Below are 20,885 nucleotides of genomic sequence, written 5' to 3' on the forward strand. Positions count from 1 at the left end.
AAACATTATTGTGTGGGTTAAAAACATTATATAGTACATAAAAGAACTTTATAGATTCATATTGTTTGTTAAAATTTTAAGGGGCTTTTAACTCAATTTCATATACTGTAATGTTCATGTATATCTTTTCAATTCATAGGCTCTCTAGTATAAATCAATTTATAAGGATAGTCCACTAAATCCCCTAGATATATATAGTGGAATCACCATTTTTTTGATTGTCAACAAGCAAATCATAAATATTCATTAGAAGCATGTATACCTTAAACCGCAAACATAGATATAAAGAAATAACAACATTTGATTTTCGTGAATTCAAGAAGATCATACCTCGAAAAGAAAAAAAGATACAAATCAAGAATATCATACCTCATTAGAAAAACGTTTTTCATATTCGTGCAAGAGTCACTAGAATTGATAATGCGAGCCATGTGTAAACATTCTCTATAATCTCAAAGTAAGTTGTCCTCCATTCTTTTATCAAGTACAAGCTACCAATTAGTCCCACAAATCCAAAAACAAAACCAGAAACTGTGCCAATTAACAACCCCAAATCTTGTATATCATCTTTCCCTTCTTTCTCACTAATATGAGTGTCTAATAAGTTATCTCTATTGCAAATCTTCAATAGTGTGGGCCCACATAGCTCGTTGTTACCTCCATAGATAGCTGATGGATCGCCTAAAGTTTGGAGCTGATGTCCAAACGGTATTTGACCAGATAAGTTATTGAATGATAAATTCAAGTAGCTTAGAAAGTTTAATGTAGCCAAACTCGGAGGGATTCGTCCAGACAACAAGTTCATTGAAATATCTAAAGATTCCATTTGCATTAGATCTCCAATCCTTGACGGGATATGTCCGCTTAACAAGTTTCTAGAAAGATTCAAGTTGTTCAAGGCTATAAGGTTCATCAAAACATCGGGAATTTCACCAATAAACTTGTTGCTTGACAGGTCTAAGGATGTAAGAAACCTAAGTGTTTTGGTGTACTTCAATTGAATACCCTTTATGCAAGCCTCGACGTTTTCTTCATATCCATAATAATCGTGTTCAAAGTAACCACTAGTCACGATCATACCGGATAAGTTATAAAAGCAACCAGGGATCATTCCAGTTATGTTATTATTCGCTAAGTTTAAATTTTGAAGAGCGTTGTTTTGACAGAGTTCGAGTGGGATCTTACCCGTGAAATTATTTGACTGGAGATTCAAGATTGCAAGCTTTGATAATTTTTTTCCAATCCAAGAAGGGATATTACCCGTCAACATGTTGTTCCCTAAATCAAAGGTGACTAGGTTTGTCAAGTTCTGTAAAGCAACCGGAAGATTGCCCTCAAATTTGTTGTTTTGCAAGTGTAATGACTCGAGGTAAGATAAGAAACCTAATGACTTCGGAACATAACCGATTATATTATTATTTGTAAGATCCATCATCCGTAACCTAATCAAGTTCCCTAAGCATTTCGGAAGAACTCCAGAAAAGTTATTATCAGATAAATCTAGTGCTTTTATATCAACCAACTCGCATAAGTGTATTGGAATGCTTCCAGTGAATCGATTTTTCCCGAGAAGTAAAAAAATGAGACCTGGGTTAGAAATTTGAATTTGACAATTATTAATCTAGTTAAAATACATAAGACAAGTTGGGTTGGATTATGTTGGACCAATCGTTAGCCAGCTTATAATCTCTGACCTATAAAAACACTAAATAATTTTAACTGGAATTTAATGTTTTGGTCAGGAACCAATTACGCAACCACAAAATAACTATACTAAATTTATTTCTAATTTTTAAAAAAACCAAAGTCCAACATTGTTCACGTCAATTTAACATAACATATTAGAATTAAGCATTCAAACAATTGTTATTTGTATATAATCAAAACCTATATGTTATTTTGTGATTATTTGCTTTTATTATATCATATATTTAAATTCTTATTGTTTTCCATTCATTTTATGAATATAATATAGAAAAGTAACTCCCAATGCCGTCTTCCACGGGTTTTGGGTCCCAATACCGTCTTCGACGGTGTATGTGGAGGTTGATATGTAGACAGTCTTACCCCTACCAAAGGTAGGGATGCTGCTTCCAGGTTCTACCATAGGTAGAATAGGACCTCAAGCCTTGTTGGGCATGAGGAACGAACCCATTACCTCTATTTCTAGAGGCATGAGCTCCAACCAGTGATTCAACCCAGTTTGTTTATGAATATAATATGAAAAACCAAAATATATTTAACTGTAAACATAACAGTAAAAAATTAAAGGCTAAATGTTTTAAAAGCTAAATTTGAAGGGTATAAATGGTATTTTAAAGGCTAAATGTTTAATGATAAAAAAAAAGAGTCTTTTGGTTTATAATGTATTATAAATTATATGTAGAGATTATTTTTTAAAATACATATTTGATTTTTATTTCTTTACACCATTTCCTTTTGTATTATGTCGTATGTTGTTATCAAATTATGACATTATATAGAATTTTAATAAATATTAAAAAGTGAATTGGCGGAAATTGGCTATAAGTATTTAGTTCTACATCGTTAATATCTTGTAATATTAAAAAAAATGATTTTAAGAACGACAACGTCACCATTTTTCAACATCTTTTATCTATGTTTGTTAAATTATTATAATTTATAAATTTAACATGTCACTAATTATTTATAGTATATAAAAAAATCCCGGAAATCTACATTTAACATACCATTATTTTATAAAGATATAATCAACATACATGTCCTATTGAAAATTTCTTATACAAAACATTTTTTGATATAATAGTATTATCTTATTTATAATTATTGGCGAAAAAATATGTTTAACACGCGTATTACGTGAGAAATAATTCAGTTAGAATACTATACTAGTATTTATATTTTTATTTTACATACATCAATATCTTTTTATTCCTCACCTTTTCTCATTTTTTTGATAATTAAAAAAACCATAATGTTTGTAATTGTGTTAAATTAAGACAAAAATAATAGAGAAATAAAAGATCCATATTAAACTCACTAAAAAAATTATTTAATATCATTACCTTAACATAATAATATTAATATATTTTTACACACATCAATATCCTTTTTTTTTTTTACCTTAACATAATAATATTTATTTATTTTTATACACATCAATATCCTTTTTTTTCTTCATTTCTGTTGATAATTCAAATGTTATTATTTGTGATTTTGTGATTATTAAAGAATTAAAAATCCATATCAACTGTTATAAAACTCTTTGTACGAGTGTTGTTTAGAAAAAATAGATCTATGTTAACCTCAAACACCCCTAAATAAGTTCTTATTGAAAAAAATAGATTACCTGGGTTCGTAATGATTCGTGACAGGTTTCCATCAATCTGGTTGTGTGACAAATCCAGTCCTTGGAGATGAGAGGTGATGTTCTCAAACCACTCTGGTATTGTATCTCCAATACTCGAATTCGAAAGACCTAAATATTCAAGATTTGTTTGCGTTTGAAGCCAATTTGGGAAGTGAGATCCGATGTTGCAGGAGCGTGCAGAAAAACTCTTCAATTGGAAGGGAGGAATCCAATGTGTGCTTACATTCAGCGCTAATGAATTATCATCCAACCACAATGCGGTTAGATTGTGAAGTTTGGTGAAGTGATGTTCCGAAACAACCCCAACCAATGAGTTATTATCGACAGCTAGTTTAATGAGGTTTGAAAGCTGGCCAATACTAGTTGGAATGCTCCCACTCAATTGATTATGAGAAAGTTCAAGGTTTTCAAGCATTGATGATTGACCGATGCTTTCAGGTATGCTCCCACTCAATCGATTACCAAAAAGATCAAGGCTTTCAAGCTTTGATAATTGACCAATGCTTTCAGGTATGCTCCCACTCAATTGATTTTCAGAAAGATAAAGGATTACAAGCTTTGATAATTGACCAATGCTTTCAGGTATGCTCCCACTCAATTGATTATAATATAGAGAGAGTACTCTTAGAGAGGATAGGTTACCAAGTGAGGGAGGTATTGGACCAGACAATTCGTTTGATGAAAGGTCCATGGACGTAAGAGAGCTCAAGGTTGTGATAGAATCAGGTATTGGACCATGGAAGCTGTTATTTTTAAGGTTTAGATGCCCGAGGCTAGTAAGGTTTGATAACCAAACAGGAATGGTGGAGTTGATACCATTGGAAGAGAGATCGAGTGAATTAAGAGATGTGAAATTGATGAACTTTTTGTAGGAGATATGTATATCACACGAGGCCAAGTTCAGTGTAAGCAATGAAGGTAACGTGTTAACCGGATGGAACCAATCAATATGATTACCGATTGTTATTCCTGAAAGATCCAAGTGCTTTAACGATGACAACAAGGACACCCACTGCAGATCATCCTTGACCATCAAAGAAACGTCATAAGGGAGAGCTACCATGTCGTACCTATGATTAAGATCAAGATATTGTAACCTTGAAAGATTTCCTAGATGAGGGGGGACTACACCACTGAAACCTGAGTAAGAGAGGTTCAGGTATTCCAAATACTTGAACGACCCGAAGAATTCAGGAATATTTTGTCCTGAGAAGTTGTTCATGCTCAGGTCCAGGTAACACAGATACTTCAATTCGAGTAAGGAAGGACTTACCTTACCTTTGAGCCAGGTACTTGTGTTTGATGATATATAGTAATCCATGAAAGATGATGGAGATCGAAGATCAAGTTTGACAACATGACCATTTCTCCTATCACACCCAACTCCCTGCCACTCGCAACATTCTAATCCAATCCATGTTGATAGACGATTTGATTCGTCTGCAAGGCCTCGTCTGAATACAAGCAGTGATTGTCGCTCCCCTTGGATACATGTGACATTCGAGGAAGCCATGATCATGATGTTGCTGCTGCTTGCGCCATATGTTTGAATGAACATGAATGATGCAAAAATGAGAAGAAAGGTGTTTTCCATTTTGGAGTAATTAAGATAGAGTAAACGTTGTATAATTCATAAGCAGGGGGGATGCGGTGCATATATAATAAGACATGAAATCTTTTACGAAAGTATAATTAGGTTGTGAGATCGACTTGAGTCCACAAGACATTTGATAGTAGACCTGGAGTAATGACTTGTTCAAAGTCTTTAAAGAGATAGTGGCCACATGCAGAAAAAGCTTGTTTGGGTCATAATAAGATGTTAATATCAATCAACAGTTGTTGATGGTAGTGTTAAACACGTAAACCCTCCTATCAAAGTAGGATGTGTCTTTTAGAATTCTGGGTGGTTTTCTGCAAGTTCTCTTTTATGTCCTTGTCTTTGTCCTTTGATTATTATCAGGACGACAGATTTGATTGAGTCCCAGGTCTAAGGTCTGATATATTGAGTTATCCTAACACATTTTTTCCTTTGTGCAGATGCTTTTACTTAATGATCATCTTTCACGAGAGTTGCAATTTGATCAACTCAAATTTTGCTAATGATTATTTACTCTATGGTCATATTATGTAACTATGTATTTAAGCCCATCAGGTTTGTTTATCTAGTGGCACTGTTGTATTTCGATTACATACAACTTCAGGGGCAACAACCTAAGTGAGTAATGAGCTTGATTACATGCTACGCTATATGCTTATACATATATTCTTAATAGACCGTATATTGTGAACCTTGTATCCTGTCCATGGGGTGTTATAACGAGTCGGGATGGTCTGATTGGGTTTGTGTCTTAGGATTTTGAGTCTGTCCATGGGAAGGTTTGTTGGTGTGATGAATAGTATATAGAGATTACTGTTCTGCTGTTTTGGTGGAGAGCGGAAATTTGTTGGTTTTTTTGAATTTGAGTATTCTTTGAAAATGGAAGTCAATGTCCTTTTATTCACAAAAATCTTACTTTTGGGGGAATCCTGATTGAGTGGCTAATGCTCTTGATTAGTGGACAACTATAAACGAATTCTGGTATATTTCTGATATGCTACCATTATGTCTAATGACTTCTATTGGTTATACTGTTGACTTTTCTAGTCAACATATGTCAAATACTAAGAGATTTCTAGAGTCTCCATCGTGTTAGTGTCTAGTTTCTTTGTATCAGATTAATCATTTTGTGCTTGTTTATGTACTTTTTATGGTGGTTTGCGAGATTTAATCTGTGTAGTCATACTTGTCCTGTTTAAGACCTTGTGTATTTGTGCATTTCATTTAGGATATTCTAGTTTGTCAGGAGAGTTTTTAAGGTTATTGGTTTAAGAGTATTTTTCTGAAGAGATTGTTGTATTTTGATTAATAAATAGGGCAAGGATCAATAAATCTTTAGGGGCCAACAGCCATGAACTTGAGTACATGCTACATACTAGTTAATACATATATTTTGAACCCTGTATCATGTCGATCGGGTGTTATAAGGATGTGGGATGGTCTCATGTAGTTAGACTTACCATTTTGAGTTTATGTCAGGTCAATGTTTTCTACCTTGTTTTGTGTTAGGATTTTGAAAGTGTGTCAGTCCACGGGAATGTTTTCTATCATGTCAAGGTTTGTAACTATGTGTCAATCTATGGTTTGGGGCAAGCGTGTTTGAGTTTTTGCTTGTTAAATGGGAGTCTAGATGGGAGCTGATATGGGAAAATTGGTACATCATTTTTTCCCGTGTAAGGTATAAGAGGGTGGTGTTAGTCGGTGGACAGTTAAAAACGAATTCTGGTACGAGTATATTTTTGAGCTGCTAACGTTATGTCCTAACAAATTCTGTTGTTTATATTGTTCACTGGTCTAGTCAACTATGTCAGATACTAACAGATTTCCAAAGTCTCCATCTGTTTATTGTCTAGTTTATTTGTATCAAATTTATCGTTTTGAGCTCTTCGGCTTATATACTTTGGAGGTTTCAGGTTTTCTCTTTTTCATCTGAGTACTTATACTTATCCTGTTTGGGACCTTGTTTATTTGCTCTTTATTTGTTATACTCTAGTTTGTCTGGGGAGTTTTTATGGTTATTGGCTTAAGAGTATTTTGCAGAACAGAGTGAATGAAGCTATGATATGGAGTCATCTAGAGGTCTGAATGCCAAGTCTTTCAAGAAGTTATGGCCACATCTTGTTTAGGTCCATTACATCCCATATTATCAATTAGTACGAAGACTTTGACTTAGAAGAAAAACAAGTTAGAAAATAGTACACTAATTTAATGACTATGCTTTCACCGGATACAACCAAAAGTGTATTATATTTCCATTTACAACCATCCTCGTAAGTTTTGTTCTTGGTATTTACTAGACCGCCAATCGTTTTCCTATTCGCACCTCTTTTATCAGACTATAGGATTTTGGTAAAAGAAGTATTTCCTGTTAGCTTTAACTTTGCAACCTATCCTTTAAAATGCCGTGTCCATTTTGACTGCCCACTCCACCTTAACTACCCAAAGTAGTGCTAAGCGCCTAATTTAGAATGCACATCTTCCATGCCGGTTTGTGGGATTCCACCTTAACGAACGGTACATGGTCTACAGGCATGCATTTAGATGGTTGCAACAGCAGTCGATGACAAGCCCGCATTACTAGTGTGCTTCCAAAATAATATATCCAATATAATATATATAAAATGTCTAAATGTCAATAAAATGTATATATAAGATGTCGGAGTGTTCATCGGTTTCGATTTTTTATTTTTATTTTCCAAAACCGGAACCTTATGCAAAATAGAAAACCAAATTAGAATTCGGTTCGGTTTCGCTCTAAAACGGAGAAAACCAAATCAGAATTTCGGTTCGGATTCAGTCTAGAATTCGGTTTTTAAACGGTTCGGTTTAAGGTTTAACCTGGTAAAAACCAAACCGCGTACACCCCTAATAAAATGTCTTTGAAATCTTTTGAGATTGTGAACTATATTTTTGAATTGGATATTAGCTTATACTTTGGGTTAAGACCAGCATCATATTCTGCAAGGATTTAGTGGTAGACTTGTAGTCATGAACTGGACAAAGTCTTTCTAGTGACCACATGTAGGAAAAACTTGTTTAGGTCAATAACGTGTTACCCGTATCATATAATCAACGCCTGTTTGGAGTGTTTTTCACTTTACTCCTCCAAAGTTTTGATTGAATAAACAAGGTTTTGATCATTTAAAAACTAAAATTTTCGTGAAAACTAGAAAAAACTGACCAAAATATACTGTGTCTTAATTTAACACAATGTGTTTTTAATATGTTTTTCAAAAACACATTGTGTTAAGTTCATATCACAGTGTGTTTAAACAATTTTCCGATTTACAGCGCTATAAAAAACACACTGTGATTTAAAACTTAACACAACGTATTTTAGATTACACAATAAAAACACATTGTGTTTATTAAAAACATAATTAAAACACATTGTGTTGAATTCAGATCACAGTATATTTTGGCAAGTTTCTAGTTTCATAAAAAATTTAGTTTTCAAATGAACATTTCATTGAATAAACATTATCTTATTATATAGAAATCTTGGAAATTTAAAAAGATACTAGTCATTATGCATGGGCAAAAATGATGCCTTACGGAATGCATAAAACGTAGAATCAAATCACAACCAACATAAAACATGTCTTGTATTTTCATAAGAAATTACAGAAGAAACATAAGAGTTTGTCAGAGATTGAGCATGAAAACTTTCACTTAGAGTAGACTCATGGCTTCCTAATCTATATATATGGCCCCCTTTAATGCTATGTTATCTATTAATACATATCTATTAGTATCTAAAAGTTCCTAAAATAATCATTGTATCTTAGGTATATCCAGTGACGGATTTAAGAATCCGTCGTTGGTATGCACTTTTTGATAAAAATTTTTGATTATTATGTGTACGTATTTTCAACTAGAGTATACCGGTTGAGGTTCTTTAAAGGATTTGAATGAATCGAACAAATAACACCTTGTTCATGCTTATTTTTTTATTATTTTTGTTCATTTAACTAAACAAAACAATTTTTTTTGGTTCATATGTTCATGCTTTTTAACTTAATAAATGGGACGTCATGAATAAAAACCAAACATGTAACCACATGTAACGAACATAAATGAATTGCTAATTAACTATTTATAATTATAAACTTACGAATTATTAACTGCAAAATAATACTAGTAATATTCAAATGTATAAAAAAAAAACTTATAAATAGTTTTAAATTAAAGTCAACGAGTATAAATCAAATGACTAACAAAAGTTTACAGACAAACAAAACTTATGTTCGTTTGTTTTTGAGATAACTACAGAAAATAGAATTGAATTTTACTCGATTTCACGAAATTAATATTATCTTTTGAAAGTTTTACTTTTTAGAAAATATCTTTTGTTTATTAGCAGAAAAAGTAACATCTTACCTAATAACCTGCTGACGTGTCAGTTTTATTTTTTATTTACGGAATTAGAAATGAACTTTAGATGAATTCACAGAATTAGCAATGTTATTATTTTAATTAATAATAATAATAATAATAATAATAATAATAATAATAAAAATAATGATAATAAGCACTTTTATAAATAGTAAAAATAATAATACAATGAATAATTACTTTATATGTTCAAAATAAATCTAATAGATAAATTAATATTTGATATATATTTAGCATTATATAATTTCAGTCATTTAGTTTTCTTGCATTTATCTTTACTTTATTTGTTCAACTAAAATCTGGATTGTCTCACCGAACTGGTTCATTTATTAGATTGGTGAAGCTTGTCAGTCATTGGCATTGACATTAAGGTGTCTTTAGGTATTCATACAGTTGGGAAATTACATTAAAATTTACTTAAAACTTAATTTAAATATTATTATTGTTATTATTACTATTTATAAAATTGTTTTTTTTTATTATTATTAGAATGGAAAATTACATATATCCCCAAATATGCAATCAATATTACAAATATCCCTAACTAAAAGCTTAGATAACAAATATACTCATTATTTTCTTTTAAACACACATTTTTACCCCTCTATAGTATCTAATAAAACAAACAATCCTTTTTTTTCCCTTAAACTTTCCATCTTGAAAAACCAAAAATACCCTTTATCTTTATTTACCAATTTAAACATCTCCATCTAATATACCTATAATACCTTTCATGAAATAATTTACAATATAAATCCCCTAACATTTAAAATAACTACAATATCACCTTTAATATCAATTACTTTTATATTCACCACCATCGCCACCTCTATCATCGTCTAACTGCCACCCACACCACTGTCACCACCACCACCTCTGTTATCGCTACCCTCACCACCGTTGCATTGCGCAAGCATAAGTCTAGTTTCATCAAATACTAATTTATCTATTAGATTTATTTTGAAAATATAAAGTAATTATTCACTGTATTATTATTATTCTTACTATTTATAAAAGTTATTTATTCTTATTATTATTATTATTACTCCCTCCGTCCCATTAGAAGTGTTTTGTTTTGAATATTCAAAGTCTTTATTTATCAACTTTGACCTTAATTATTTTTGTTTGTGTTATATAATAGTTGATAAAAGTTATATGTTTTGATTGAGTTTTAGATATATTTTCATTTGGTATAAATTTCATCAAAAGTTATATAACACAAAAAAATATATATAAGGTCAAAGTTAATAAATTAAGACTTTGAATATTTAAAATGTGACATTTTTAGTCGGACGGAGGGAGTATTATTTAAAATAATAACATTACTAATTATGTGAATTCATTCAAAGTTTATTTCTAATATCGTGAATTAAAAATCAAACTGACACGTCAGCAGGTTACTAGGTCAGATGATACTTTTTTAGCTAATATACAAAAGATACTTTCTAAAAAGTAAAGCTTTCAAAGGATATTGCTAATTTCATGAAATCGAGTAAAATTTAATTTTATTTTCTGCAGTTATCCCTTTGTTTTTTTAAGAACGGTTTGTCCTTTCTGGCTTTAGTAATCTCGTAAATCATTATCAATAGCACTATGACAACTAAATAACTTACATAAAATTTTTAAATAAAATGATAAGGAATGGATTCATGTATCATAAAAAAGTGCATTGACTATAAAAGATATGTACCAAAAAATGTAACAAACGTTTGTATTAATTGAACAACTCTTAAATAAAATATTGCAATAAACAGAGTAGAAACATGATGACTTATGAGGTGGTGAGAAGTTAAATTTAGTTTCATCAATTCTATTGGATATGTACCTACTTTTCATTCAGTGTGCACTCTATGTAAAATAGGTTCAAAAAGAAAACTCAATTCAAATTTTTTATACTCATCTTGATAATCAAAGGGTATGCAACCCACTCTTAGCTATACGTCCGCCACTCATATAATCGTATACCTTCACATGTAAGCTAAACTTCATCATTTTTCTCAACTAAAACTTATATACAAAGTCAAACTGTTTACTAGACATGAATCAATTTCAAAATTCTTTACAAGTTTAAGACATCAAATCTCCTTTGGCTATTGAATGTATATAGTACTCTAGATATCAAGATAAGAGTTCTTAATTCTAATTCATTAGCCTAATTAAGGCGGGCCAGGCGGGTGAACATGATAAAACATGTCTTGAAATCCTTTATCAATGTAAAAATAAAAATACAGATATTGAATTGTTTTTCTAAATATATATTAGCGTATAATTCGGTTTAGACTTGAGCCCACAAGAATTAGATATTATTAAAACGGGAGTCATGAACCGCACAATGGAAATGTGACTCAGCCCATAGCGAGTGTCCTTGTTTAAAGTTATCAATCAAACGAAGTCATGATTCTAGACTTTTCTCCAGTAGACTTGGAAAATTTAATTGCACAAAGTCTTTCAAGAGCCCGTGGCCACGTATAGAATAACTTGTGTGGGTCATAATAACATTTCATTTTCGGTTATTTTTTGCAATGTTAAGCACGGAATTTTTTTATAATAGTCAAAAGTTTGATTGAATAACAGTTGGCCATTAACTATATAATTCCCCGTTTAAGCTTCTTAAAAGAGTGTGATTCAATGTCAAATGATTTAAGTACAGGGATTGGTTCCCTAACCGAACCAACTGGTTTTAGAATAAAGTTACCAAGACCCAACCAATTCTATATTAACAGATCCTATAACTTTACACAATTTTACTACTTATAAAAGAAGGCATGCTTTAAAAAATATACCTAGATAGCAAATAAATTCTTCTTATTCATACTGTTTAAGGATTCAACTAGCTTTTACACAAATATATTTAGACCAAACTGAGCCAACCATTATTTAGTACCCCATTATACAAAGTTAACATTTTTAGAGTCATAAATACCAAGTCTTTCAAGAACATATGGCCACATCTTATTTAGATCCATCACATCTATGTAATTCCTAAGACTTTGACTTAGAAACACTATAGTTACTGTACTTAGGAAATATTAAGGATTATCCATGGTTATAAAACGAAACAGCAATAATTACAATTCAGGTTAGAGCCTAGGGAGGATCATGTTCCCAATCCTCAAGAAATTTGCAGTATTGTAAAATCTGTAAACGGTAGAAAAGACAAATTTTTATTCATGGATACCTTAATTAGAAAAATATGAACAAGCTAGTAATAACAAACACTAATCAAAAAATTTTAATTATAATCACAAGCATGAAATTTGAAGTCAATTATAAGTTTTTATGATCTTAATAACAGATTAACTAAAGATTTAACAATTCAGCGTCATGCTCAATAAACAGATTTGGAATTGAAGTCCCTTTACCCACTTTGTATAATCATTTTTCCATTTGCATCTCTTTTAACAAACCATCAGATTTTGGTACAACACAGCTACAGTAGATTACAGAACCTTTAGTAAAGCTACTCGCTGATTTACTGAAGCACCCCGATTTCCATCTTAGAAACTGGAGGACGATTGAGCCGGTTTCATGAGACCCAATGGCCAAACAGTTATTTAATTGTTTTTGCAGCTGTTGACTTTGACTCGCTGATTTACTGCAGCTGTTGACTTTGCAATTGTTGAAGCGCTCGTCAGTGTTTGAATTTCATTCTATGGACATTCATAACGAATTACAGCCTCCTAATTGTTGGGCCATACTCCTTTCTCTCTTAAAGTATAATCTTTCTGCAAAAACAAGACATATATCTTAGAAAAATAATAAGTCGAAATAAATAAACCCAACCCTTCTCTATGGCTGTAATTCAAACTCATAGCTTTTGAAGTCCACAAGATACTAACTATAGACTTGAAGTAGTCATGAATCGCACAAAGTCCTGGAATTCAGTCAGCGCTTGCTTCTTGACTGCAGTGTTTTGTAGGTAAAATCTTCCAATGTTTTGATCGAATAAACATTTTATTACTATTATATAAAAATGTTGGAAAATTGAAATTTTAAGAAGATACCACTAAGGATTATCCATGGGCAAAAGTGCAAAACCAAAGCCTTAATATTCTAAATTAGCATGGTATATGCATTCCTCTATGAAAATTCTTTTACTCTACATCTGAAACCGTTATTTAATTAGCATTCCTATTAGTACGAAACTCAATTACGTTTCATCATTAGACTCAAAATCGTCCACTTTAGACAATTATTAGAAGTAAAACTCTTAGGAATTAAGAATTTTGACTTCACACTTTAGTTCTATCCTAAACAAGTTTAACTTTAGCCATCTATATATATACCTTATAAAAGGGGAACCACGAGTTAAGTGCCAACAGAATTTCACAAGGATAATCTGAAAATGTGGTTATATTAAGGTTCTAAAGTTCAAATTTGAGGTTAGTTTTGAGACTTCTCAAAATCTCAGAGGTTAACGAAAGTGTTAGGATCATACTTTTGCCTATGTTCAAAAGTGTTACAATGCCATTACGACTTGACACGATTAGTTACAATAGAATGTAGCAGACTTAATAATAGTTCAAATGTACTTTTAAAACAACCCATACAGAGGCTAACAACGTTTTTGTAGCATTTTTCCAACTCAAACTGGAATGAATTTCTTATATTTATAACAAAATAGATGCATTGTAATTTTCTATACTATGTAAAATCAACATTGAAGGAGCCTAAAGAGTAATTGGTATAATGGACGGGTCAAGCAGGGTAGATAATGGGTCAAATGGGCAAGATTTAAGCAAGTAATGAATGGAACCGCTCAGAATGCATTGAGAAGACCCACAAACACTTTAAAGTGAAAGATTTAAAAGGTTTTATGCATTTGAATGTGGCATGGGTAACGTGACAAACTCATTTTAACACTGTATACACATGAAACTTGCCAAATGATCGTATTACTAATACTTGCATATTAGTATTACTACATCATTTAGAACAATTTTTGAACATTTTATTCGTACTGCTTTTTAATTATATTCTTTAGTTTATAAATCCCCAATTTCACATATGCTCAAAAAGATGAAGTTTAAAATACAGAATTTCATGTAAAAAAATGATATGCAAGAATGAAGTTTAAAATCCAGAGTTTCTTGTAAAAAACTGATTCTTATGAAAATTTAAGAACTCGCGAGATAGGTAAGGTTCATGAGACAATGCATTAGTTGCAATCAAGATAATTATGAAAGGAAGGATGTTCTTCGCCTTTATTAATAACTTTCAACTTGCTTTTGAATCCAGACAGCAAAAAATTATCGTACTCTAGCCAAGGAATTGAAGGAACCACAAAGCTGGAAAGAGCAGAAAAGAAACTTACTAAAAAGTTGGTTTGATTTTAGAGAAATATTTTCGTAAGAAATTAGAAAAGATGCATAAGAGTTTGACTCAGATTTGGTCATCAACTATATGAAATTGGTTAACATAATACTCTTCATAAAATACATATAACAATGATCATATTGTTAACTCTGTATGAAAAAAAGATTGAAAGACTGCAATTAAAACAGCATACATCCATTCATCTATGAGCAGACCTTGTGGGTCTACAAAACATACAACTGTTAGTATGCTTTATGGATGCAGCCCGTTTTACATAATACCAGGATCAACCTGACCCAACCATTTCTGTACTAACCCAGACTACAAATTTTAGGAATTGAACCATACTAATTTATTACTTAAGATATTTAAAATATAATCGTACACTCTAATAACTTAATCTAAACAAATCAAAGGAATTGAAAAAATTCATAATCAATCATAAACAACACTGCCAAATACATTCTAAATCCGACATTACATTCTGCTCCTGCTTATGGGAGGGGACATGTTTTTTGCTACAATACGCAACTTAGATTTCTTAATTTTTCCGGTAGCTGTCTTTGGCAACTCCTCCATAAACACAACTGTCTTTGGGACCATATAATGTGGCCACCGCTCTCGACAATACTTTATTATGTCCTCTATACGCATCTCATCCTTTACTACTATCAAACTCACAAAAGCACATGGTGTTTCTCCCCAAAATGCATCGGGCCTAGCCACCACAGCTGCCTTATGGATAAGTGGGTTTGAGTACAGAATGGATTCCACCTCCACACTACTCACATTCTCACCCCCGGTTATAGTCACATCTTTGGATCTATCTTCTATTTCCAAATAGCTGTCTGGGTGTATCACCCCGACGTCCCCAGTGTACAGCCACCCATCTTCTCTCATACATTTTCTAGTCGCGATAGGATCCTTAAAATAACCCAACATTAAACACGCCCCTTTCAAAACTATCTCGCCCTGACTCATCCCATCTCGTTTGACTCCTAGTCCCGTGTGGGGATCTAACACATTGACTTCAGTCAACACTAGAGTTCTAACTCCTTGTCTTGCTTTTAACTGGCAAGCGGTTCCACTTATCTTTCCAAGCGCATGAAACAACTACACCCGCTACCTCAGTCAGACCATACCCATGGCTAACGTTAAAACCTAACCCCTCGGTTCGTAGAACAACAGCTGCAGGAGGCAGAGCTCCACCGGTCAAGAAATGGACCACCCGGTTTTGTAATGGTTTTGCATTAGGCGAGTTTGCTATCATGTTGAGAACAACGGGCGCACCACACATGTGGGTGACGTTGTGATGCTTTATAGCCGAGAAAGTATCATCTGCCTTGAATTTGTGGAGGCATATATTAGTACCACCTACAGCTGCCATTCCCCAAGTGAAACTCCAACCATTGGAGTGAAACATTGGCAGCGTCCATAAGTAAACCGGTTTCTTGGGTACAGGCCAATCCGTGAGAGAATCAACGGTCACGATGAAAATCGCACGGTGAGAATGTATAACTCTTTCTGGAGACGACGTCGTTCCGGAGGTGTAGTTTAATGTCATGGGATCCCACTCGTACGTTGTTCACTATATCCTCGTACGTTGTTGTTGTTGTTCTTAGATAATCATTATTAACCTCTTCTGTAGATCTGCTATCTGTTACATAAGTAAAACAATTATACATACACTGGCTTACATCTATTAATTAGGAAGGATTTACAATAAACTTGAGGTCACATTATCTAAAGAAAGAAATTCTTAATTTTAAACAATAATACTAAATACATACATCTACACACATATATAATAAACCAACAAGGTTGGATAAGTGGTAAAAAACCAGTAAGGGTTCTATCATTCCTAACAAAGCTGGATGTCTTTTTCTAACTTAGATAGATCAAGATAGAACCTGGTAGGCTTAAGGCTGTTTACATCTTAACCTCCACATTGAGCTATTGGGACCCAAAACCCGTAGACGAGTGCAACATTGGTTTTTTACTTTACTTACTTATCTACACATACATATACTAGTGATAAACATATTAAAAGCATGGTAATCTTATTGCATCACTAGCTAGCCCATAATATAGATGTTAATAAGAAGCATGTACGTACCACCTTTTAAGCTCTCCGTATTAATGAGAACAAGTGTGGGTCGGCGAATCCCGGAAGGAAATCTAGACACAGCATCTTGTGCAAGAAGCTTAAGATGAGAATCAACAAAGAGCATCTTAGATTCAGAGTGACGAAGCATGACGGATATCGTACGAGCATTAAGACGAGAATTGATATTGTTAAGTACAGCACCAGACATTGGCACAGCAAACTGAAGTTCATACATAGCAGGGACATTAAAGGCCAAAACAGAAACAACATCGCCTCTACGAATACCCATTTGAACAAGAGAGGTTTTAGATGGTGTTATTGTAAACAACATCGCCAAGGCAGCAGTGGAGGGTTTGTGTCCATGTGAAGGTGGTGGTGGTGTTATTGTAAACAATGGAAGTACAATCTCCATAAACAAGTCGAACCTAAGAACGTTAAGATTTTAGATGGTGTTAACCATTCTTTTTTGTTAAGAGTTTCACTTTTATGAACAATTAATAGACTCATGATAAAAAAGTTTTAGAAAATAAACTAGAGGGATATCTACGTAATGGGATGATGATGGCGGCTGGGGTAGGTGTGGTGGCGGTGATATGAGGTTATCTAAGTAAAAGTACTAAGGTAAAATGGATATTATAGTTATTTTAAGGGATGTAAGTTGTATCTTGTAAATAATTTCTTTAAGATTAATTATAAGTAGATTAGTACGAAAATTTTTAGAGGGTAGTTTGATTTAGTGTATAGGTAGAGAAAAAGTAATTTAATTATTTTAAGAGTCGAAAAATTAAAAAAGAAGGATGTTTTATTTTATAAACATATAAAAATATCATTGGAGATAATGAATAATTAAAAAAGAAGGATGTTTTATTTTATAAACAAATAAAAATATCATTGGAGATAATGAATAATTAATGGACTGGGTTTAGGCCCACTACATGAAGGCTAGGCCTTTTCAATCTTTGACACATATTTTAGGCAATTATTCACAAGAAATTGTCAGAAACGAGATAGAATTCAAATGTCTAGTGAAAAATAGATACTTTTAACTTGAAATTATCAATGGAATATGATTTTTAAAGTTGCTTCAACTTTATATAGGTAAAGTTGAAGCATCTTCAACCATTGGATTAAAATCAATGGTTGAGATTAAAATTTCAAGTTTCAATCTCACTATTAATTATAATCCAATGGTTCAAATTGCTTCAACTTTACCTAAAAAGTTGAAGCAACTATAGGGAATCTTATCCATTATCAATCGAAACATTGTGATATTGACGACATTTCAATGAAGGATAATAAAGGAGTACTTGTTTAATTACTTTGTGTTTATATATGTATATGTGTGAGGGCGTTGTTTAAAAGCAAGATATGAATGACATATGAAATTAGGTGATGTTAGTTTGTGAAGCACTAATTATATGAATACACAAAAAAAGGAACAATTTGAAATCTGAACGAGATTTAATTGTACTTCAAATTTAATGTTATTTGATGATCACACGATATCAAATGTTGTACGTAACACCCGAATCAAACTGAATATCAAAAAATAGGGATAAAATATTCAACATGTATTCATTTATGCTCAAATTTTTATATGGTGCATCGACATTTAAACTGATATATTGTGTGTATATAGCTTGTTGAAATTGATGCCGATCTGCTACAAAAAGTAAGAGGTGATCTTAAATTCATATTACAGACATTTGACTTATAGTTGAAAACATATTATAAACATTTATCTTATAGTTGGATACACACCATAAATCTTTTGCGTTTATTTAGATTTCTTTTGTGACACTTTGCCTTTAAAGGAATAAAAGATTAACTTGCTAATTGATGATATACCCATACGGAGCTTTAGCTCCGTACCCGAAGCAGAAGCAGAGTACGAAGTCACCTTCGCACAAGTAAACCCATAACGGATCTTAACCTCCAATTAATATGACTATCCCGGAGCTCTGGAGGTAACAAATACCGAGCTCCAAGGAGATATACAATAGAGATCGGATGAAAATCTTTCCTATGATTAATCTATTAAATATATATCAAGCTCCGATATATTCGGACATAATTAGGTAACAAGATTACCACAAATCTCCTCAAGAAGGAAACAAGATATTTACAAAGGAGGAAGAGATTTACCCTAATTCTCTTACCATCCTCTCCAAGTTATCTACCCTCTATATAATTAGAGGAGGAACCTCACGGCATATTCATCCATACTCACTCATCAACATATCGAATTTCTAAACCCTAAGTCGAACACAAATCGACTTATAAACCTCACGCAAATACGCATCACGCAAGGAAAACCCTAACTCATAGTTTATTCGACCTCTGAATAAACCCTAAACAAAACCCTAAGTCGAACGAATCGACTTAGCCATAATACCACCCGGCGTAAAGCGGTCTCCGACCCTCTGACCGTAAGGGAATCGTCGAATAACACCGACAACCCCACTCACACTTCCGGTTGAGCCATAGTGCGATTATTTGATCAAACAAATGATATTACGCCGGATCCTATCCCTTCTCTCTAACAAACGCCGAATCAGTCGGCACGCAGCGAAGTACGCCTCCTGATAGGACCAGAGGGAATGAGAAGATCGCGCTTACCTCAAAACAAGCGACAGATCGACAAACGATATTACGAAAGTTTACAAATACCAAAGACACCAGGTAACGCCCACACCGTAGCGAAGCTAACGGCCGAAAAAATGCCAGGGACACAAAAAAGTCCAAGTGAGAGCCTCGGATCAGGGCGAAGGGATCAAAACCCGAGCAATAAGGGTTCCCCCGTCTGTACATCCGAATTCAAAAACTCGGACCACCAGACAGAGGAAGCCTGGCCTCACCGGAATCCCGGGACGTCCCATCAGGAGCGACACGTACTAAGAACACAGCGGACGCAATGAGCACTCCGCCAGCAGTCCAAACACAAGACATGCTTGTGCCTGAACCACCTGACAAGAAAGGTACTGTATCCTATCCGAGGCTAAGGAACCGACCCCGTAGCACGACCGCATCAAAGAGCCAGGGAAAGCTCGCGACAACCTCGAGGGGTTAGCCAGAAAAGGCGCTCGTGTCGCATCAACGTGACAACATCAGGACTGGATATGCATCGGAACCGCGAAACCAGATCTATGGTAAACTTGCTCAGCGGTCTCCGATTATCAAAAAGGAGAGGTTTGAGGTAAAGCCGTTAGGCCAAGAGAAAGACCCCGACCTCATCCTGTCCAGAAGGAGGGCTAACCAAAATAGTAAGCCTGCAACAGGAAGACCTTGCGAAAAGGCACGGGAGCGTAAGCGGATAAAACCCGAGCCGGACACTCCGTGCCCAGGTCGAGATAATTTCTCCCAGGGACCCTCAACCACGGACCTAAGCATGACCTCTAGTGGACTGATAAAAGAGAAGACAAAAATAATGCTCCAGAGTAAGAGCACCTCACCGCTCTAGAAAATCCAGGAGGATATGGTCAGGCGAAAGGAGAAACACTTCCAAAGATACGAAAGAACCTCGAGATCCGGGGACCCAGGAAAAGGTATCAATCGCGGGTGTGTCAGGAGAACCTGGATGAAAGATGTCCACACTAATAGATAAGTAGATTACTGTCGCTTATGTACAGGCAAATTACGACGTGTTATGTGCAATAATAAGACGGCTAAGGGAAACAGGTCAGGTATACGAACCAGAACCCGTTCCCTCGGATCAGGGAAGGTATCACATTACGGAAGAAGACCTCTGAGGAGAAAATCACATTACGGAAGAAGACCTCTGAGGAGAAAATGCTCTTTCATCCATGCTTGCACCCGGAACAGGTGATGCGAATAGCCTGTCTGTGGCAACAACACCAGACACCCTGATAAAAGAAGGAGAAGCGCCAATCAAAGATATACGCTATATTGGCAAAGGGGACCCAACTAACTTCCTGAGCCATTTTTCCATAATTGCGGCAACCCGGAGGTGGGATCCAAGGACGATTTGCCGAGCCTTCTTCCAGTCCCTAACTGGGAAAGCGAAGGAGTGGAGCGAAAATTTAAGAACCTCAGGTGATGTTGGGGACATCGAAGCTAAATTTGTGTCACGATTTGGCACATCAAAAAGTTATAGAAAG

General features: G+C 33.9%; 1 protein-coding gene and 1 pseudogene across 1 annotated transcript; both read right to left on the reverse strand.

Annotated features, from left to right (window-relative positions):
- Positions 1-388: 388 nt before the first annotated feature.
- Positions 389-3,767, reverse strand: LOC122604407 (receptor-like protein EIX2). Its single transcript, XM_043777302.1, has 2 exons — positions 3,332-3,767; positions 389-1,587 (listed from the first exon to the last, which is right to left on the reverse strand). The coding sequence occupies exons 1-2, from the start codon at positions 3,765-3,767 to the stop codon at positions 389-391; spliced, it is 1,635 nt and encodes a 544-aa protein (XP_043633237.1).
- An 11,370-nt stretch (positions 3,768-15,137) lies between these two features.
- Positions 15,138-17,056, reverse strand: LOC122604408 (annotated as a pseudogene).
- Between the last annotated feature and the right edge of the window lie 3,829 nt (positions 17,057-20,885).

This window comes from Erigeron canadensis, chromosome 6 (genome assembly GCF_010389155.1).
Source record: "Erigeron canadensis isolate Cc75 chromosome 6, C_canadensis_v1, whole genome shotgun sequence".
Taxonomy (NCBI): Eukaryota; Viridiplantae; Streptophyta; class Magnoliopsida; order Asterales; family Asteraceae; genus Erigeron; species Erigeron canadensis.